This window comes from Aulostomus chinensis, chromosome 16 (assembly GCF_037954235.1).
Source record: "Aulostomus chinensis isolate RoL2024-O1b breed Wild chromosome 16, RoL_Achi_v1.0, whole genome shotgun sequence".
NCBI classification, from domain to species: Eukaryota; Metazoa; Chordata; class Actinopteri; order Syngnathiformes; family Aulostomidae; genus Aulostomus; species Aulostomus chinensis.
Window position 1 is genome coordinate 15,354,765 of NC_141335.1, and position 22,681 is coordinate 15,377,445.

General features: G+C 41.3%; 2 protein-coding genes and 1 long non-coding RNA gene across 4 annotated transcripts in view; 1 reads left to right on the plus strand and 2 right to left on the minus strand.

Moving 5' to 3' along the window:
* Positions 1 to 15,287, minus strand: fbxo28 (F-box protein 28). Its single transcript, XM_086179992.1, has 5 exons — positions 14,945 to 15,287; positions 7,693 to 7,802; positions 5,811 to 5,949; positions 3,983 to 4,178; positions 1 to 3,670 (listed from the first exon to the last, which is right to left on the minus strand). The coding sequence occupies exons 1-5, from the start codon at positions 15,131 to 15,133 to the stop codon at positions 3,159 to 3,161; spliced, it is 1,146 nt and encodes a 381-aa protein (XP_086036118.1). The 5' UTR covers positions 15,134 to 15,287; the 3' UTR covers positions 1 to 3,158.
* LOC147247663 (uncharacterized) overlaps positions 14,867 to 22,681 on the plus strand; it is a 13,257-nt gene continuing 5,442 nt past the window's right edge. Inside the window, exons 1-2 of the long non-coding RNA XR_015109370.1 lie at positions 14,867 to 15,421; positions 18,411 to 18,514. This is a non-coding gene — a long non-coding RNA (uncharacterized LOC147247663). The remainder of the gene's footprint in view (positions 15,422 to 18,410; positions 18,515 to 22,681) is intronic.
* Positions 16,877 to 22,681, minus strand: part of ctu2 (cytosolic thiouridylase subunit 2 homolog (S. pombe)) — a 13,902-nt gene continuing 8,097 nt past the window's right edge. Inside the window, exons 12-16 of one of the 2 annotated variants that reach the window (XM_086179990.1) lie at positions 21,167 to 21,256; positions 20,162 to 20,276; positions 19,080 to 19,146; positions 18,429 to 18,487; positions 16,877 to 17,325 (exon numbers count right to left, since the gene is read on the minus strand). In XM_086179990.1, coding sequence (XP_086036116.1) covers positions 17,265 to 17,325; positions 18,429 to 18,487; positions 19,080 to 19,146; positions 20,162 to 20,276; positions 21,167 to 21,256 — 392 coding nt within the window. In that variant the 3' untranslated portion in view covers positions 16,877 to 17,264. The remainder of the gene's footprint in view (positions 17,326 to 18,428; positions 18,488 to 19,079; positions 19,147 to 20,161; positions 20,277 to 21,166; positions 21,257 to 22,681) is intronic. The other variant, XM_086179991.1, reaches the window with a different exon arrangement.

A 22,681-nucleotide genomic window follows, 5' to 3' on the forward strand; every position in this document is an offset into this window, starting at 1 on the left:
CTTCAGTTGAGATTTAATAGCTTTGATTTGTACATTTGAAACAGTAATGTGTGCAACAAACCTTACAGTCAGCCCCAAGTTGGCCAACTCAAAAGATAGTTTTCTTGGTATACATACATGAAATAATTCACAATCTACACTTTAAAGTACATGAAGATTACAGTACAATTTTCTAGACTGAGACGCAGTCTCCAATCAAGCCACTAGATAACATCTTCTTGTGTTTTGCAGCCCAGTGTCTTTATAATACACACTAGTGTTCACAGATGTGAACAGCACTTCCAAGGTTTCTTTACCTAAAGTTCATGCCACAAGTGGTTCAGGTCATCTAAACTGAAAAGCTTCAAACAAACGAAAGTGCAGCCACAATATGGGCTCACAGCTAAAGTAGCCTGACAAGGCAAGAGAGGAGTTAGTAGAGTGAGACGCTGCCTCTGCATGGGGAACTGAAAAAGCTGGAAAGCTGCTCTGTTGAGATTGACATCTCCACCCCGCCCCCCCTCCCCACACACAGACACAGACACACAGACACAGACAAACACACACACGCCATGGGTCCCTGAAAATGTTTAAACATTTCCCTACTCCCCTCTGGTGGCATTTATCCATGCAGTTGGACTAAATTCCCTTCACATCTCTTGTTTGGAGTGGAGGCAGAAGCCTGAAGCTCATCTCGCCATACACCTACATACATCCAGCAGTGTGGAGGGACACCACTGGAGATAAAAGTCGCCGTATGTATACTGTATGTTTATATCATTTACACCGTGACTTTGTTATAATGATACAAGTGGTTTTTTTTTTCCTGTTTCTACCCATTTACGAAAATACAACCTGAGAAACAGATTGTATGTGGACACGATTTCACTCAGCTTGCAAAGAAAGTTGATTCAAAGGCTTTAAGTGACAGTTGAGATACTTTTCCAAGTTGGTATAATAGACTGATTAAAACGATCAATGCTTGACTTACTAGCTTTTAACAGCACTTTGAGTCACATCTTAGGTAACATTTTATATCCAAGGGGGCAAAGAACTTCACTCCTAACCCTGAGTCAACTCTGGCTTATTTCATAGCATTCAATAAGTCTTCACCAGTTGATGCTTATTCTGTCACGAACTGAGGAAGAATGTTAGCTGGCTGATAATAGTGGCAAAAGCATGCAAGTAATCTTGAGTGTTCATATGTATTGTCCAACCCAAGAAGAATAGTGTGTTTGTAAGAAACACAGCATGATTAAGCAGCTGCAGGTTCTTTTTCTCTTATTTTGAAAATGTGATTGGGGCAGCTAAAGTCAGAACAAGTAACCAAGTATCAATAAATTAGCACAATGACTGTCTGGAATGTAGTAAAACACTGAAAAATGTCAAATGTTTTGTGGTATTGAGTTAAACATAATAGGTAGCAAATGCGCTGAAATAAGTCAAAACACTGGTATGATCTAGACAACAGAAGCCAAACATTATTTTGTGAGTGGAGACGGACTCATCATGGCAAAGCAACGAGTGTGTGGTGAGCAAGCACGACTGCATCTCTTAGGGATTGAACACTATCTGTCAGTGGTTACTGAGGCACAATGGAAATCTAAATCCCTTCACAAAGAACATGTAGCTCAGAGCCTTTCCCTTAACCAAAAAGACGACAGGAGACAACTGCTGCTGGAACACTGATTTTACCCTGTTAAGACCTCAACCCTCTGACTGATGGTAATGCCAGAACTGATCAGGCTGAACTGCACTGTAGTTTAACAAGAAACAAACAGCTAATGATGAAGAAACACAGACTGCTTATTACTTCTGAGATTAGGTTTACTGCACTTTGCCAGAGTTATGAAGAACCAAGTGTTAATGAAACAAAAGCTGAGGGTTTTAAACCTTCAACTCATTTGAAAATAGAGAGGAGATCACCGATTACCACCAGTGTTCAATTAGATCACAATTTTTGATCCTTTAATTCAAGGACTGTCATGACAAAGTTGCTTGATAGATTTCAGGAAAAGGAGCTACATTAAATCACACAAATAATGTGTGGTTATCATATGTGAATAAATAATTGTTAATCACAAACCATCTGTACTTCCATTTTGCAATTCCAAATTTTAAGTTGCTTAGAAAAGAATCTACTTTAAAAAGCTTTACAGTCATTTTGATTACATTTTAAATAAATAGTACTCTTACCTACAAACAGCCAACTACTGGCCATTCTGGGATAGAGTTAAGGGGCTCAGAGCCTGTGTAAGAATGAGATGAGCTTTATCCTACATATCTGTCTAATTCTACCAGTCCCACATGTGTGAACCCAAAGCATGATGAAGTTTAATCTCCTGTACCAGAGAGGATCAAGACATTTGTGTGACACCAATGACCCACATTCATCCTGTTTGAGTTTTTCATGTCTGAGTTAGATTTGCTAAAAACTACACTATCCAGCTGCTTTAGGAAGTACAGAGCTTCTATGTTAGTCTGAATACCATATAAGATATTTGCAGCATTTGCAAAGTAACCAGCGGATCTTTAATATAAGCAGGGGCAGATTAATTAAATCTTGTTTTTTGTTCTGGAGCCAAAACTGACCCTCAGGAAGCCTTCTATTAGCAATTTTTCTTTGGCTGACATTTCGATGCCTTTCACATATCTGATCCAGCATCATTCATCTACCTCCAATATTTATCATTCAATTATAAATATTTTTGTAATTCAATTAATTATTTTGTAATTTAGCATTTTGCTGAGCATATTCGCTTTATTTAAAAAAGGGGGTTGCCATCAGTAAATTACCAAGAATATTGGGACAAGAAAATGAGCAGGTAACAAAAAACAAAAACAAAAAAACCTTGACTAATTATCATTGGTTTGGATCTTTTCATGAAATTACTTAGCAGAGAAAAATATGTGATGACTTTAGCAGTAATGAGAATCAAGTATTGGGGGTGTCACTGTCATGAAAACTGTGCTGGGCTCAGTGTGTCAGAGTGGACAGCCACCTTATTTAACACCATCATCCAATCAGCAGCCAGAGTACGTGTCTGCAACATTTGGGGGTGGGGCAGAGAACAGCGGTCAAGCATACAGATATACAGGGATGACATGTTTTTAAAGGTGGCAGCAGTCAGACCTTGGGGAAAAAAAAAAAAAACTCCAACGAAATGACACACTGAGTCTTATTTCTTGCTGCGCAGCCGTTTGGACTGTCGCGGGAGGTCTGAGCTTATTCTGGTGCGTTTAAGCGATGACCCGCCGTCACCCTCTGGCTCTCTTGGTGGAGAGGCTGCCACGGTGCTGCCACTCGCTAACACAGTAGCAGATGTGCTAGTAGCAGTGGAAGACACAGTGGCATTGCTGGATGTGGAAGGGACAGCTGTGCTGGACCGGGGTCCTCCCATAGCAGCAGCACTACTGTCCATCAGTTCACGGAGCTTGTGCTCCAGCTCAGCCAGACGGGCATTCTGCTCACCGATCACCTGCGTCTGTTCCAGCAGCTTCTGTTCTTGGTCCTGCAGCTGCTTCTGCTGCTCCAGCTGTTTGACACGAATTTCTTGCATCTCCCTCCTAAGAACTGTCATAGATGCCCCGTTCACCTTCACCTGCTGCTGCACCTTGGTCATCTCAGAGCGGGATGGCGTGTTCTTGGCCAGCAGGGACATTGTGGTCAAGGAGGTAGATGGACCTGCCACTGAGGAATAAAAAAAGGGGAACAATCACTTCATTGGAGTTGCTGGAAAATGATCCTCAGGGCCTAATATTAGTTTGTTAATTATATCAAATTATTTCAATCACCTAATTACTATAATGCCCAAAAAGGATAAATGCCTGTAACCATTTCCAGCCTCTTAATGTGCCATTTAACGGCTGAGAGGTCAGGCTCTACTAATTGAACAGAAAGCTGAGCTGAGGAAGACGGTGGAAAGACGATGTTACAGGATTAGTTAAAAAAAAAAAAAAAAGCTTTGCTGTGTTTTTGATTTCAGTTCACTGGTCCATTTACCTGGAGCAGAGCCAATGAGGCGGCCAGACAGGTCAGCCCCGGGCAGCTTCTTCTTCAGGATGGGAACAATCTTCTCATCAAAGTACTCCATGGCCATGGAGGAGATGTCCCTCAACTCCTGCAAAACCTCATGAGCTCGCTGGGGAGCTCGAGTAGAGTTCACATAGCGCAGCACGCGGTAAATTTCATCAATTACCTGACAACACACAACAAGACATAGCAAGTAAGAGAAGACCACAAAACACCACAGATGTGACGAACACAAGACCCCTGTATCCTTAGTTGGCCCTCTGCTGGACACGTATGACTAATGTAGACACCAAGGCCTTTCTGCATTCAAGTCACAACTACCATCCATCCATGCATTGTCTTCCGCTTATTCCTGTTAAGGGTCACGGGGGGGGGGGGGGGGGGGGGGGGCTGGAGCCTATCCCAGCATCAACGGGCGAGAGGCGGGGTTCACCCTGGACAGGTAACCAGTCCATCCCAGGGCCAACATACAGAGACAAACAACCATTCACACTCACATTCATACCTACAGTCAATTTAGAGAATCCAATCAGCCTAGTCCCCAACTGCATGTTTTTGGATGGTGGGAAGAAGCCGGAGTACCCGGAGAGAACCCACACAGGCACGGGGAGAACATGCAAACTCCACACAGAAAGATCCCGTGCCCAAGCCGGGACTCAAACCCGGAACCTCCTTGCTGTGAGGCGACAGTGCTGACCACTGCACCACCGTGCAGCCCTCACAACTATCAGAAAAGCACCAGGAGCTGATTAGCTGAGGTGCTGGTGAAAACACCACATATTTGACTAGCTATGAGTCAACACATTCAGAATTTTAAATGTGTGCATTTCAGGGACACAGCGAGTTCAGCTCACACAGAATGAACACAGACAGCTAATGTCAAGCTGCTACACTGCTGCCTGAGAAATTTGAGCTGAAAAAGTACACTTAAATAAGAATTTATTAAACACAGAATAGAAGCCCTGCAAAGTACAGAGAAAAAGAGTTTATACCATCATTTGATTAGCAGACAAAGGAGGTTCCATTGTGCTGATGAATTTCACACAATATGATGAAAAGAAACTCACAACTTAATAACACACATTTTTACACACCAGAAAATTCAAATCCCCACATTAAAGCAATCATTGATGCTAAAAATAGAATCGGCTCACTCAAATGGATGTATTATTGAAAAAGAAAAACTATTTCATTTCCAAAGTTCCTGCGTCTGGTTTATCTGGTCTCCCAAAGATGAATAAGTCTGTTGACCCCCCCCCCCCCCCCCTAAAGTTTGTGACTATAGTTTACTCCAACAATAACATACGTTTGGCTCCCACCCCGTAAGTGAGTAGACTTGATATTATTTCACAGGAAATATATCCTATTACCCATTAAAAGAATAATTTAGAGAGTTTTTGTTGCATAAGCAATTAAAATCATTGTGGAAAAAAAGTGCCCTAAGCAAGACTTCTTCAAGATCAATAATCATGCTTGTTAATTTTGAAGGCGGCTTGAAGGCAGAAATGTAGTCCCAATAAAAAAGATAAAAGCATGTGGAGGGCAGCACTTTCATTGACACTACAGCCTTCCCAGCATATTCCCTGTAATGTCGCTAGCCTGTGGGGTAGGAAGTTGTCAGAGTAGATTACCCAAATCGATTCTATCTCTCATTCACACTTGACCCATTCCCGGAAAAATGCTGGAACATTTCTGGGAAAGACTGCATGTGTGAATGAGGGAGCACTAATAAAGTCATGAATGTGATCCTGCTAGTCTTGTCTGTCTTGAGCGACAGACTGGTGGGGGAAGGGCTAACCTTTCCAGGGATGAAGCAGCAGAGGTTGGAGTCGACATATTTCATGAAGGTCATGTTGAGCAGAGAGAGGCGTGTCTCCACAGCCGCCAGAATGTCAGCATGACGAGCCAGCGAATGGTTTCTCCTCTCTGACTCTCGTCTGGAAACAGTTGATGATAAACACAGATGAGCACAGCTGTCCTCTGACATCAAACAACATCACTCTATTTGCTTCTGCACAATCGTCCTTGCTGGCTTGAGTAGAGCGCGGTAGGACTCTGCAAACCCATGTTCGGCAAGAATTTACTGAATTTAACCATCAGCAGCATTTGTCTGCCTGTCTGTTAGGAGGATAAATAAAATTGGATGATTTTTGCTGAGCTGTGGTATGATGACAGAACTTTGGTTGAGGAATGATCAAATAGGATTTTGGAACAGATTTGGAACATAATCCAGGTGATGATGCCACATGTCAGGGAGGCACCATCGAATTGCCCTCTAACTGATCTGTAACAGAAGTCATCCTTCAGACCATAAATACTCAGCAAGTGGACTCAAGGTAACTCAAATCACTGTTGCCAGATTAAATGAGGAACTGGAGGGGAGAAACTCTTGAAACAAGCAAGCAAGCACAAAAAGCCCACCAGTGGCTCTACCTGAACCTCTTTATAGACTTGGCCTCAACACAAGACGTTCTAGTTCATCAATTCATCACTCTGCCAACTCTCATGCAGTAAAAAACAACTAGCACTAATAATGGTGGCACAACACTGATAATCGTGGCGCACCATCACATCAGAAACCAGCATCACGTCTCTCTCTGAAACATTCTCACGAATGAACCCCATTAATGGGGTTTTAAGTCAGTATGACTACTGCATTTCCTAAAATAGAGGATGGGGCCTTTATTTACCTTGGTAGGTGTGTGACTGTAGCAGGTGTCAATTGGACAGAAGACTTCATTTTAAAATACCCATTTGTGATATGTACAGTATATTTATTCATAGTTTTGTGAAAAATATAAAACACTCTGACTCTGCAGAACAAGTCCTGCACTGTGTAACATACAAAGTTACTATGAAGTTACTGATAATGTGATACAAAATTTGGGTCATAGCGCCCACCTCTGGACATTTTTGGAAAAATGACATCCTTGTTCTCACCAAATGTGACTGTGATGGCATTGAACAACAGTGAGAAGCATGATGTAACATTCAAGATTGAGGTAAATAGGGTCATCTTTTCATTATTTCATGCTATTAGAACTTTGTAGGAATGTTGACATCATTGATGTGTGAATTCTAGTAATTGGCCAATTTTTTTTGGTGAGGTCACCAGGGTCGGTTCTAGACAGGCAGAAATGTGAAGGGGGTACATGGTGGTGATGGAGACGGAGGTGTGAAAGGGTGTGTGTGTGTGTGTGTGTGTGTGTATCTTCTCAGGCTGCACAGCGCGCACACACAGTGGAGTGATAGAGAGATGACAGGAAGCCGATACTGTATCACACACCTTTTTTGGCGGATTTTTCCGCTGCTGCAGATAATTTTGTCAACTCGTAATATATTAATTTTGTGAGTATATCAAAATGTGTTTCTTTCAACAACTACAATTTTGATTTGATGGGGCAAAATATTTGTTTGAGGGGGTGTTGCCCCATCTTGCCCCCTGTAGAGCCGGCCCTGGAGGTTACTGACCTTTGACTTTTGGCAACCAAAATTTGATGACTTTATTTTGAGTCCATTCTGAGTCCAACCTAACACAAGTATTAATACACTTAGTTAATTACTAAGATGCCATGTTCACTATCAGATGCTCTATCACCAAGTTTAATGGAAAACCCTCACGTTATTTAACATCAATATCAGCCTGTCAGATATATCTCAGGGCAGGATGTGATACTGACCTTGGCAGCTGGGCTTTGACTTGCCTCTGACACAAGCTGTGGTAACGCTCCACCTTCAGGAAGCCCTGATTCAAGACTCGCTGGCAGATCATGTCCATACGCTTACACACCTGGAGATGACAGACAAGTGTGAACAGGTGCAGAATAGCGCCTTCTTTTCTTAGGTAAGTGTATATACAACAGAGCTGGGTTTGTAAGTATGAAGAAAATCCAGTGATTTTTACACCACCTTTTAGTATCAACTTAGCTCACTTGGGACCTCCAAAAGACTTATACAGGGTAACCAACACATATAGCCACACATACTTGCCATTTCCATTTATATCAAGAACATCAGTGTCAAAGTGCACACTCAGATTCAGATAACTTTATTTATTCCAGTGGGGAGTCTGTGACTTGACAGGTCGCCAGTTCATTACAGGGCCAACACATATAGAAAGAAAACCATTTGCTCTCACAGACACGCCCACAGTCCATTTAGAGCAGGGGTAGGGAACCATGTGCCATGGAGAGCCGTGTGTATGCAGGTTTTCCTTCCAACCAAACACTTTAACAGGTGATTCCACTGATTAACACACCATCAGCCACAGAAGAGTGTTAATCAGTGGAATCACCTGTTAAAGTGTTTGGTTGGAAGGAAAACCTGCATACACACGGTCCTCCATGGAACATGATTGCCCACCCTTGATTTAGAGTGTATGATTAACCTATTCCCCTCTTGCATGTCTTTGGACAGTGGGAGGAAACCAGAGTACCCAGAGAGAACCCACGCAGGCACAAGGAGCACATGCAGACTCCACACAGAAAGACCCTGTGCTCGAGTCATTGCTAGAACCTGGAATCTTTTTGCTGTGAGGCAACAGTGCTATCCACTACACCACCGTGCACACCATCTTATCATGGTAAAATATATATAATTCCCTTGACTTCTAATTCTTTCAAGAATTTTCATTTGTTGTTACCAAAACACAGGAGCTAGGTTTGGGTTCTGAGGATTTTCAGCACAAACTCACTGACAAAAGTCCTTAACTGAATGCAGTGCCAGCAAATATTATTGATCAGTAACATAAGGATAAGTTATATTTCAGCTTCAGATACGTTTGGGCAAGTATTGCTAACATTATACTATTATATTATAACATTATACACTGGTCAATAGAGAATCCTCTCTATTGAAAAGCTATTTTTAGATTAAAAAGACATTAACAGTACAACCATGACTGTGAGAAATATAACAGCTGCTGCTGTACAAGATTGCCGTATACAGAGCACCTGTGTAAGCTATAACATTACTGTCAATGCCACGCACTTGCTGATGATACACACACACAGTTTGTCCTCAGGATGGTAGCCACTTCTACAACACATGTACAAAACTGCTAAGGTACATATTTTTAGAATCATTGTCACGTTCACAGCTGTGAAAGCGCAGCAAAACAGAAGGGTTGTGATTTTTTAATTTTTTGGCTCAAATGAAAGTTTCTGTGACAAAGTATATGATAAGACAAAGAAGATGCTGATTATACCATACAATGTGCTTGAGATTTCTAGTTGGTCAATGTATAACATGGAGCATATCCCATCTCAAATCTCCATTTCCTCCCTAAAATCTTAGAAAAAAAAAACTGTTGTACCTCAGGGTTCATGCTCACCTCTCTTAAAATAAATTATATGAACAGTTCCAGTCTGATTTTTCCCCACTATATAGTACTGGAACAGCTTTCGTGAAAATCACTGATGACTGCCTTATGGATACTGACTCTGGACTCCTTACCAACCTCATCTGCTTTAACTTGAGTTTGGCCTTAGACAAAATCTCCCATACCATTATCATTGACAGATTCGCCCCACCCTCTGAACTGGTTCATTTCTTATGTCTCTGGCTGTGCTCAGAATATCTGATTAAAAATTTTTGCATCCTAGCTATCCCCCCTCTCTCTACTGGTGTTTCCCCAAGGTGATGTCCTTGAGCTCTTCCTGTTTATCATCGACCTCCTACCTCTTTACTACATATGTAAATATGACATCCAGTTTCACTGCTACACAGATGACACCCACCTCTACCTGTCCAACAATCTCACTTCCACACATTCCATTTCCCACTCACCTCCACTGCGCCAAAACTCTGCATGTCATTACTACAAACCCCTTTGTCAATCATACAGCACCTGTCCTACTGCAACTCCTCTGGCTCTCTGTTAAATACCGCATCGTTACTAAGCTCATGCTTTACACTTTCAAGGCCATCAGCAACCTCATTCCTCAGTACCTCGTCAAGCTCCTCCATGCTAACACACCACCCATACTCTCAGGTCGTCCCCCTCCACCCACCTCCCACCCCCTCACTTGACCCCCAATTGGGTGAGAAGCCTTCAGCCACTTACACCCGGTGATGAGATGCTCCATTTAAGTGGCTCAGGACACACTAGTGTACCCGCTGCTAAAAACAATGTGGCCACTGGACATGCACAGTTATTCTTACATATTCTACTGTGAGGCCCAAATTATCAAAATGAAGGAACAAGCAAAAAGATATTGGGTAGCAATATGACACAGACATGAATTACTTGGTATTTTCTATGAGCTTTGTCTCTTATCCAAAATGCTTCATTCGACTAAAGAATGACAAGTAGCAAAAAGATAGCTCAAAAACAGTACTTCAAATGAAATCCTTTTCAGGGTGCATTTGTGACTTTTTCAGTGTTTAAAGCCATCTGGCTCAGCTCAAACAGATGAGATGTTCCATCATATTTCTCTCAACCAGAAAAGAAAAATCCAAGTACCTTTGGTGAAAATGCAGTTTCTTCGAGGACACAAGCAACCTGATGTTTCCCTACATACGTTTTTTTTTTACTCATGACCGTGCTGCTAATATCATTTTTGCAACTAACATTTTGAAATACATGATGAATGATTTTTTTCTACACCAGAGAATATTTACTCAATCTTAAAAACTCTCCTGACCCAAGTCAAGTCAGTTTTATTTGTATAGCACCAAATCACAACAAAAGTTATCTCATGACACTTTACAAGTAGAGCAGGTCTAGTACCACGCTCCTTCAATGAATCTACACCCAACAGTTCTCCATGAGCAAGCACATCCTGCAACAGTGGTGACGAAAACCTTCCTTTTATCAAGCAGGATACAAAGACAGATTTTTGAGGGAGATAGATATACAGAAGGAAAGAGAGGGACAGAGATCAAGAAGGAGAGAAAAGGAAGAGACTGATGGACAGAAGGGGGTGTGAGCAGGTGATGCTAAGTATGGCAGCTTGAGCCTCTTCAGGTCTGTATCCTCCTCCAGCAGCACCCAGGATCTGGGATGTGGGAGCTCCCATTCTACTTTTAGAAACTCTAGGAACCACCAGTAATCCTGCATCCTGGGAGCGAAGGGTTCTAGCCGGATAATAGGGGACTATGAGCTCTGTCAAATATGAAGGTGCCTGACTGTTGAGGACTTTGTATGTTAGAAGGAGAATTTTGAATTCTATTCTAAATTTGATAGGGAGCCAATGCAGAGAGGCCAGTACAGGAGAGACATGGTCTCTTCTACTAGTTCTTGGCAATACGTGGGCAGCAGCATTTTGGACCAGCTGGAGAGTCTTTAGGGACCTACTGGTGCAGCCTGATAGGAGGGAATTGCAGTAATCCAGCCTGGAAGTGACAAAGGCATGGACTAGTTTTTTCTGCATCCTTTTGAGACAGGATGTGTCTGATCTTAGCAATGTTTCGTAAATGAAAGAAAGCAGTCCTAGAAATTTGTTTAATGTGGGCATGAAAGGACAAATCCTGATCAAAGAGAACTCTTAGGTTCCTTACGGTCGTGCTGGGGGCCAAGGAGATGCTATCCAGGGTACCTATCTCATTAGATAGGGTGTTCCTCAGGTTTTTTGGGCCCAGCACAATAATTTCAGTTTTATCAGAGTTTAATAAAAGGAAAATATGGGTCATCCATGTTTTTATCTCCTTTAGACAGGCCTCCAGTTTAGTCAGCTGATTTGTTTCATGTGGATGCACTGTGTTTGTTTGCATAACAGTGAAAATTGAGTCTTTCCACAAACCTCTTTCCTCCAGAATAGTGGAGCAGAGATGCCACTGACATGTTTGTTTGTTTGTTTTTTAATTCTTAATACATATTGACCAAGACCAGCTCATTTGATGGTAAATTGGAGATAGCAGAACTATTAACTATGGTTTTACAGTGGAACAGTCATGTATGTTTTATTAGTGCAGTGCCCATTTGAGGGGCCATAGGTTGTGTGAAAGTAAAACTCCCTGATATTTCTCTTGCAGTGTTGTTTTCTGCCTCACTTTATCTATTCCAGTGTGTATCATTGGATGCATGACCTCAGAAAACCTCCCTAACAATCTGTGACTTGGATCTCAGTCGCCTGGTCAATCATCTTTAATCACCCCAAACAGCATCAAAGCTATCCAGAAACCTACCTATCATCTCAGTCACTGAATCGTTACTCGAGGTGGGTTAAAAATGTCTATATACCGATATTTTATCGATATACATTTGTAGGAAAGATTATCAATACATAAAATCCCAGTATCAATCTTTTAAAATGCATTAAATTTTACCCATTTATTTTTTTGTTTTTGTTTGCCCCTTTAGTCTCGCATGATTTAGTGCTTAGTGCAACGTTATTGCAGTCAGATCATAAGATCTCGCGATATCCAGGCCATGTGCCTCCGATCAGAGAACAACAAGATGGCGGAAGCGCAACTTTAATCTCCGGCAAATTTAAGTGCCAATGTCTGGCAGCACTTTGGCTTTAAGAAGCAAGAAAACTGCGCCCAACTTGACAAAAATAATGCTGTGCGCAAAATGTGCAAAGTAGAGGTAAAGTACGACGGAAATACAACTAATCTCTGGAGCCATTGGACTAGGCATCACCCAGAGTACACTCAGCAACCAGGAAACTACAAGTCACTGCATTTCCTTCAGGCACCAACACACACACACCACACCACACCCACACCCACATGGTTCCACTGCCAGCCAGAGATTTCTCATTAGAATAGATGTATCTCCTAGTATCATATTGCATTGGACATTTACAATTTCTACAACATACGAGAGCTTCTCTCGCTGGAATTAATTTTGTGTGAATGAAACCAAAGCTTCATCATAGATTCCCTTGATAAGGTGGCAGTGAATACTTCAGTGTGTTTCAGTTCATCTCTGGAGAAGTGTGTTCATGTAGATGTGGTGGGTGTTATTTCATCATCTCCAGCATCAACAAAGCAGGGTTTTTTTTTGTTTGTTTTTTTTTAAACAGCAAAATTTAAAGAGTTAATTCTGAAACACACCAGACAAAGCAACCATGTACATGAACAATGATGGGGTGGGGCACGTGTTAGATTCAGGGGGCTCACTGAACCCCCTAGTGGCCACAGCAATAAAGACTTGTATAATGGCATAGAACCTGCAATTTAGGTCTTTATCTATAAAAATAAACACACAGGTTCCTCTAAGACCTCATTTACATGGGCTGCATCCAATGACCCAAAAAGATCTTTTGCTCATATATGACACAAATCTGACCTATAATATGAACTTTTGAATCGGGAAAAAAAAAGCTCATGGAACCTTATACCTGATCCATATCAGTCCTCAATCATATTTGGTATAAATGCAATATATATCAGTGTGACTCATGTAAAGGGACTTTCAATCAGTGCAAGTCGCTCAAGTGCAAATGCTACTACTGGTTACTATGGACACAATGCTCCACTGAAAACTGGCAAAAGAACCATCATGGAAGATAAAGTCAACTGCCTACTAACCTCTGGGGAAAGAGTCCATACAGGCCAAATTTGGTACAAACAAACCTCTGTATGAAGATATTTCTGCAGTGAAGTTCTAACGATTATGCCGAAACTATCAACACAAAATACTCAAAATACAAAGACCACAGGCATTGAGAGGAGGCACAGTGGTCCAGTGGTTAGCACTGTTGCCTTACAGCAAGAAGGTTCGGGCGCGAGATCTTTCTGTGTGGAGTTTGCATGTTCTCCCTGTGCTTATGTGGGTTCTCTCTGGTACTCCGGCTTCTTTCCACCATCCGAAGACATGCAATTGAGGACTAGGCTAATTGATTCTCTAAATTGACCGTTGGTATGAATGTGAGTGTGAATGGTTGTCTGTCTATATATGCTGGCCCTGCGATGGACTGGCGACCTGTCCAGGGTGAACCCTGCCTCTCGCCTGAAAGCCACTGGGATAGGCTCCAGCCCCCCCCCCCCCCCAACCCTTAACAGGAATAAGCAGAAGAGAATGGATGGATTTTCTTTTACTAAAATATTATTATAATCATAAATGCAGGCACAGTGTTTCAAAGTCTCCGTCATCATGGCAGAAAGGCCCATCCCTCAAGTCACATTTATAATTTGGGTCTGTCTTACATGGTGTCTGGTAAGCCATGCAATATTCTTATTAGACACATTTGTCAGGATATGAAAATGCACCTGTTGGTTCCCTGAATAAGCTTTACATTAAAAAAAATCTCTGTAGTACACAATATTTTCACTCAAGATTAGGTGGGGTGCCATGATGGTTAGGGTGGTGAAATATTATAGTCTGTGCTCAGGGGCACATTATCTCTAAATTACCCTGATATATGACTGTCACAGACTATTAAGAAATACACAACCGCTGTAAAGATCACTGTGTGATCTTTCATTGAGCCTCATCACAATGACATCCAAACAACACATGAAGCAGACCTGAAAGATAATGACAATGAGATGTGTTATATTATTCTTATTAACATGTTGTTTACATATGAGAGAGGAGAAGAATATTTGACACAGTAGCTCTTACCAATTGAAAGCACCACATAATACAACCTTACTAACTTTCTGTTGAGAAATAACAAGGTGGTATTAGCATTTTAAAAGAAGTCATGCATGAGTTGTACAATTACAGCTCATCTCACCACTTTCATTCCAAATGTATACCCACTGAGACAGCCCTGCACTGCAATGTAGATTAGTAACAGTACATGCGTCAGTGTTATGGGTTTACCGTGTAGCCTGCCTCTGCTAGTTAGAGAACTGCTCAACAAGCAGCACTGCGGTCCATGATTGCGCGCGCCTGCGTCTCTCTCGCTCGCACGCGCGCGCGCGCACACACACACACACACACACACTCACAAACACATTTCTACGTAGATCTTATAGCACTTGTATCAGTAGCTACATATGGCTAGCGTTAGCTTTGTTCAAATTTGTTGTTCTCACCGAGCGCAGCAAGCTGATCTCATCATAGGACAGGAAGTTGAGAATGGTCTCGATCGCTACGATGGGCAGACCCAGCAGCGGGTTGTTCTGGTGCGGCTGGTCCGGTGGAGGGGTGGACTGTCTCGGTGACACCACGTCTGAGTCCAAGGACCCAACACATCCATCAACTCTTTCTACGACGGCCGCCATCTTGGTTTGCTGAGGAGGAGGCGGAAGTGACGTTATGGTGGGACGCTGGCATTTATTTTTCCCTGGTGCACTGATGTGAAAACATGGATATACATGACAAGTTTCTCCGAGCTGCCGCTTGTAGCCTAAGTCATTCACGGCTGTGTGAGACACTCTGCTGTCTGGTTGAAAAGCTCGGAACTTTTCGGAGGCGCTTGTGTCGTCACTGTCACCGTTTTTCAGGCAACCAATCACATGTTGTCTGAAAATGGGTCGGGACTCGTTACCCTGGCAACCAACAAAATGGAGGTGAAGCTGGTCTCTTTAAACTGAACACCATTATGTCATCCTTGCTTAAATGCATCCTTGTCGGCACATACCCAATATATGTATATGTAGGTATAAGTCCTGCCTTTGTTAATTAAAATAATTAAAGCATTATCGTGAAAAACGTCTACATTTACTAACTACAGAGCTAACTAGTGTGGGCGAACGGGCCAACCGTGAATGTTAACGAGGGAAATTTTTGCATTAATTTACCATATTCACAACTACATTCTCAAAGGCAACATTCATTTTCGCATCCCTTAAGAGAAAAAGCAACAAAAAAATAAAGTTGAAAAAGCAGTAACGCTTTAACAATATAAACATAAATAGGGTAACAAAATTATCGTGCGAATCATCTTCACTTAGGAAACAGGCATTACATACAGCCAAATTTATCAACGCGCGTAAACCATGGGACAGCAGAGTCAACATGAATAAATTATTCAAACCCTCCTCTCCAGAAGAGCCCAATATAGGATATTTACATTGTATATACTTCATATATTAGGGTCAAGTAAACCAGACGAGTTAAGATTTTTTTCATCAATATTTTCTTCCCTTTCTCGTGAAAGAGGAAAAAAAACTCTCCTCTATTATCTCATGTACCTGTAGGCTACCTGGAATAAGCCATGATATAATATATTGCAGTATGAAAGACGCAATCATAAAAGGCGTACGTAGAATGCCGTAACCAAGCAGCTGCCATATGGACTGGAAGTCCCAAGGTTAGAAAGGAAGATCCTCCTCAGTGGACAAGCTAAGATCCTGCGGGACTTCTAAAGCCAGACTGACAATATGGTGATGGCTGTTTATGGGCAAACGGAGGAAGGTGGTGGTGATGAAGCCTAAGGCTTTGGTCTCCTCGATCTCGCATACATATTCCTTACAGAGAGCAGCAATCTTATCAATAACTCACTTTTCCTTTGTATTTTTCCATTGTGCTTTTTTTCTTTAATGTTATTTCAGCTCAAAATCGTGGAACCAAAATATATGGGATACAAACACTATCATTATGCGCAGTGGACTGGAATCATAGTCAGTGTGCAGTAGTAATCAGGGGAGGAGCCTTTGGATCCAGGTCCTAACCCATTCAATGGTTAAGCTGGAGATACACTACAGGACTCTTGACAGGACTTTACATGGGATTCACAGTTGTGCTTAGTCTTGAAAGACTTGACTTAGAGCAGATCAAACATTTGAGTTTTCCATACAGACCCTGGATGCAGTCTGGTGGTGTGTGATTCTCCCTCAGGCTGAGTCGTTAAATGTGCAACCCCCAGTTTCCCAGTTTCCATAAAAAGCCTGTCCATTAGTGTATTAAACATACCAAGAAATGCTGAGAAGATATGTAATAGTAATGTTCCATTTACCTTCCTTAAGTTTCAAATTCTAAAACTGAGATGTTCTATAAGCCAATCACTAAAGCTTGGAAAAGACAACACAAATTTCACAGTTGTCAGTGTCTCATGACTACTAATACATCAGTCTGAACAGCTGTCCATCATGATACCCAACCCACTTTTTATAGGATCAAACAACCAAACACAACCAACTTTGTCAGGAAAAATGAAAATGTATTTATGTTATAGGAACTGTATAAAATGACAGGAACCATCTTTAGGAACAACTTTATTTTAAGTGTACATTAACTTAGGACCATCAATGACATAGTAGAGTGTGGACTACAAACAGAGGATAATAAAAAAAAAAAAAAAAAAAAAGATCATTTAAAAAAATTTGCTCCAAGCCAGATGAAACCAGTGTCACTGTGAGGTACATTTCTTTCAGCTTTGGCTGTTGGAGGTCAACATGCAGTTTGACTTAGTTAATTGCAGTCATCGCCATCCTCCAGCAGGAACTCACTGATCTCCTCTTTCATCTGAGACCTAAAAAACACAACATGACTGAGGATGGAGGAATCTTTGAAGTGGATGACATAAGTGGGAGAGATTGACTTGTAAATGACAATCATTTGTAAAATGTGCCGTTTACCCTCTGACACTAATTATAACCTCCCTAAGGTTGTTGTATTGACACACGTATCTAAAAAACCTGGACAATATGTTCAGACTTCCCAGACCCCTGTATTGTCAATAAAATCTGGTGACTTTTAAAAAATGAAATGACTTTTAGGAGTGTGATTTGTTGGAGTTACAGTAATCACGATTAAGGCAACAAACGATCAGGGCAAAAGACAATGTTGACAGATGAGGATTAAACAAAGTTCCCAAAACTTTTACTCCAAGAAAACAATGACAGGACACACCCATATCACAGAGTGACAATCTTAATCACTGTGCTGCCAGAATATTTTGAGAGTTCTGCTTTATATTCATGTATCAATGCTGGGAAGATAGAACACTTTCAGTTCGTCATTCGTTCATGGTAGCGCGTAAGTGGAATGGTTCAAGTTTTTTTGTTTTCATCTCAAATCAAAGTGTTTTTGAATTAATGAGCATACAGCAGATAAATAAGACATGGGTTATAGTGGATACTCACAAGTTATAGTGGATACTCACAAGTTATAGTGGATACTCACAAGTTATAGTGGATACTCACAAGTTTGTGAATGGATGGTTTTGCTTTTGTTAGCCATCAGCTGACATTAGCTTTACGCTAAATATACATAGCTGGCTCTCCTGGCATTCTTAATTCACAAGAAGTGACAGTAGTGAAAAAAAATGTCTTTGAGAAAAAATGTCTTTGTTACCATTTTGTCAACACTTGAAAGGCAAAATTCACTTTTTTGATGGAACTAAGTTTCACTTTAGGTAGTTGAAGGCCTGTATTGGTGGTATAAACGTTTAAAAAAAGGTGTCAAATGATAATTAGTTAATGTTGCCATCAGAGGAAGATAAAAACAATTAAATGATGCGTGTATATGTATGTGGTAAGATAATACAAAGGAAGTAACATAGACTGTACTGCTGTAATTGGTGTACATAAACTCCATGACTAACACTCTTTTCAGGGGCCAAATCACACTCACCTCCTCTGTCTCCTACGAGCCTCGGACAAGATGTACTGAGGGAGAAGATCCAGTGAGGACTGTGAGGAAATACAGAAATAAAACAGGTAAAGAGAAATTGAGGCAGAGGCTGCTCACTGGAGCAGCTGTCTACTGGTCACCCACTCCATATGCTCTTCTTATTGGTCAGATAAGTACAAGTGACTCCTCAAAATAGCCTTCCAGGACTAATCCTTTGTTTTTGGGCCAAAGGGAAAAGCACATCATATAGATTTAATTTTTCAGTGACTGTGTTCAAGGTTGCTTGATTTGCTTGTTATTGGCAATATACAGCAAAAATATTAAAACCACTGACACATTTTAGCATGAAGACAACAGCACTGAAATAAACCCTCCTTCATGTGGATTACCGTATATTCAGTCTCGATTGAAACGCTTCAGAGATGTATGGATGTATTTTATGGATCACTTGGAGGCCATTGCACCTGAGGGGTGTTATTGATATTCTGTCAATAACATTCATATTAGTAATAGTATGGCACAATACTGTTTGTCTCTAAAACCAATCAACTTAATACTGTTTCCCTCAACCCCGTGTTTGCATTTAATAGACAACAGCCTTTTGCAAGAGATGACAGCCTTCAGTATTAGGGTTCAGGTGTTCTCACCCACCATGTCTTTGATGGTCAGCTGACAACTGTAGCACAACAGGCTCCTCACATCCATTGCGTCTGCTAGCCTGCAACACAATATAAACACAGAAACCCTGACACACATCTTGAAGACCATGACAGCTTATTGGTCAAATTCTGATGGAGTCTACAGGGAGCCAAAATCATGTAAGCTGCCAGTTTGGATTCACCAGCAAATGTTTGTTCATTCAATATTCTAACATCCATCCATCCATTTTCTTCCGCTTATTCCTGTTAAGGGTCGCGGGGGGGGGGGGGGGGGGGGCTGGAGCCTATCCCAGCGGCTATGGGCGAGAGGCGTGGTTCACCCTGGACAGGTCACCAGTCCATTGCAGGGCCAACACATAGAGACAAACAACCATTCACACACAGTCATACCAAAGGTCAATTTAAAGTATCAATCAGCCTCGTCCCCAATTGCATATCTTTGGACTGTGGGAGGAAGCCAGAGTACCAGAGAGAACCCACACAGGCACGGGGAGAACATGCAGACTCCACACAGAAAGATCCTGTCCCCGAGCCAGGACTAGAACCCGGAACCTTCTTGCTGTGAGGCGACAGTGCTGACCACTGCACCACCATGCAGCCTATTCTAATGTTTGTGGTCATATTTTTGTAACAAATTAATGAGCTTTAAACATGTCATGTTTAAAAATCACAGTTAATACTAACGTTGAATGCAGTCCGTAAAAAAGAATTATGTATTTTCATTATCAATTTGTAATGAAAATACTAAACATCAAATAGTATTAATACTATTTCTTTATTGGAGTCATCTTAATCTATATGATTACATGAATGACTACTGAAACGATGAGTGTTTTCCCATTCAATAAAGAATATATTTATTTTCATTGTAACTAGATTCAACAAAATCCACATGCAGTGCTATGAGACCAAACCCAGATCTTTCTCCATCTGGGATGGCTGGGAATCAAATCTGGGACCTTTGCACAATGAAGCAACAGTGCTAAACACTGTGCCAACGTGTGACTAACAGTCCTTGATTATTTATTGAATGCGAATGATTCCTACTTTAAGAAAATATCAGCGGACACCTACCCTGCGTATGAACGGCAGCCTCTGCCCTTTGCTGATCTCCCACAGTCCCCTGCTACTCCAGATGAGCAGCATTGTCCCCTGGGACCAGTCACCTCTGGTTGTACTGCAACTAGAACTAAAAAACACAGAAAAAAATCTGGGGTGTAGACCTGAGCCATCATAAAGTAGCCCAGAGTATGTCTACACCCTTCATTGAGACATTGCCAGGGGTGGGAGGGGGTGGGTTTGGCTTTGTTTAACTTTTGATATAAATATCTTATCAAAAATCTATATCCTCTTAAACTTGTTACAATATCAATAATACCTTGACCGACTATACTCTCTACCATCTATACATCAGGGATTAAACTATTTTGCCACTTAAACAGCAGAGCTCCGGCAGTCCAGTGACACTCTCCTGTACCTGCGATCATTAAACTTGCTCAGCTGCTTTGAAATAGCCATCAATAATGATATTTTTTTTCATCATGCTAAATTGATGTCAACATAACACATAACACTTAAAGATCATTGGGTTTTTTTGGGGTAATTTTGTTTTTTTTACTGAAAACTGTGTGTCATGCTGTTTGCTGCTCTGACTCCACATGGGGATGTCTTTAGGCTGTCTGTGATAGAGGAAGGCATCATTCATTGGCCATAGCGTCCTTGTGCCACAAACACAACTACATATTGCTTCAAACAAAGCTTAAAAATAATCTGTATGTCATGGTGATAACAGACTTGCTCAACAATGCTGAAAGGTAAAAATAGAATCTGTAGAACACACATGCAGTGACAACCATAAAAAAACTGGAATATGGAATCATTACTGTATTATTACTGGTAGTACTTCATTGTTCCTGTAGTGACCTCAGTAAGTAACAACAACTGCGACACAATTTTTTTTCTGAAAACCCATCATCGTGGTGAAATCACAAGTTCAATTTGTCCCTGAAGAATTTTCATCTAAAGTAAAACTTCAAGATTATGTTCAGCAGTCATGGATGGTGTGTCCAATTACAGTACCCGACGGGACCAAAGCACTGTCAGCACCTGCTGATGGATTCTGCGAGAGCTGCTCTGAGATCCTTGTAGCCTTGAAGGCTGAAGCATCCTCTGAGGAGAGACACAAGCTTGAATTCAAGAGTCTTTTATGCAAGGACCAAAAAAGTAAGAAAAGTGAGGAGACCTGTGATCATTTCTGAGGTGGTTCCATTAGGGATGGCCATCTTAACAATAACCATTAATCAGCACCGATGGTTATCAATTGGTTAACGAGCACAATAAAAAGTACAAATGAGTGTCTGACCCACTGAAAATATCACCAAATATTTTTTTCATACTCAATCAATAAAAAGTACAAATGAGTGTCTGACCCACTGAAAATATCACCAAATATTTTTTTCATACTAGAGGCTTTACTTCTATGTGCAAATGACAGTGTATTCACACACATTGTCAGAAAAATGCAGCTCCTGGGAATGGAAGAACTATATAGACAGCTAACAGGTTGAAGCCAGTCCAACCCGAGTCCTCCTGAATTACAGAAGATAGCTGGTCTCCTGGTTTTTATTCAGACATAGCGTCGAGTCAACATGCTATCCATTAATTCCATGGAAAGAGAAAACCTACATTATCATCAGGGCCACCTTTGGTAGGCCCCGAGGCTGAGAGGTTTTGTAGGCCCTGTCCCATCCCCCAAATTTACCAAGTCTCATTATTAAAAACTGTAATGTGTAGGTAATCTACATCACAGAAAGTAGTCGTTTCTTTCAGGGCATACTACAGCAAGTATTCCAATGAGCTCACTTGAACATAAACACAGAAGGCCCTTTTAAAACAACAACTTATGATAATAAGGACCCCACCTCCGCTTCATCTGCTGCCTCCGGGGGGTTAGATAGTAAGTGTCCTGCTGTGAGCCCACTATCATTTAAATGATGACGATTTAAAGACTCCTGCCAGCTTTGCTCTTAAGTAACTCTTTTCCCCAATTTTACATTTTTAGAGCTAATTTTTTTGTGGGCACCGCTCTCAAAATTCTTTTTTCCTGTCATTTTGCAACTCACTCGAGAAAAGGGTGAAAACTTGACACATCGGGGGGCAGGGCTGGGCTTAGCAAAGGGTTAATTTGGATCAATCAGCAGCCTCGAATGGGGTGTAAAATGACTGACAGGGTGTTGTGTGACCTATTAACACAACTATATTATTAATAAAGATGCTGAAGAGATGAACTAAGTTAAACAGCTCTTTACTTGTAGAATCCAGAACGTAACAGAACTATATACAGATCAATGCACACCTAATAACACGCATAACATGTTACTGCAACATAAAGTAGTCCATATTTATAAAAGAGGCTATACAGTACACAGGAAAACTGACAAGTTACAAAACAATTTGACTTTTTCAGCTCATCGTGTCCCCAAAATGACAGGTCCTTAAACTCGGTGGGCCCCTGGGCTTCAGCCCAGGTAAGCCTGTGCATTAAGGCTGTCTTGACTATCATGGAACCATTTTGCAGTGATAGCACCTTGCTAG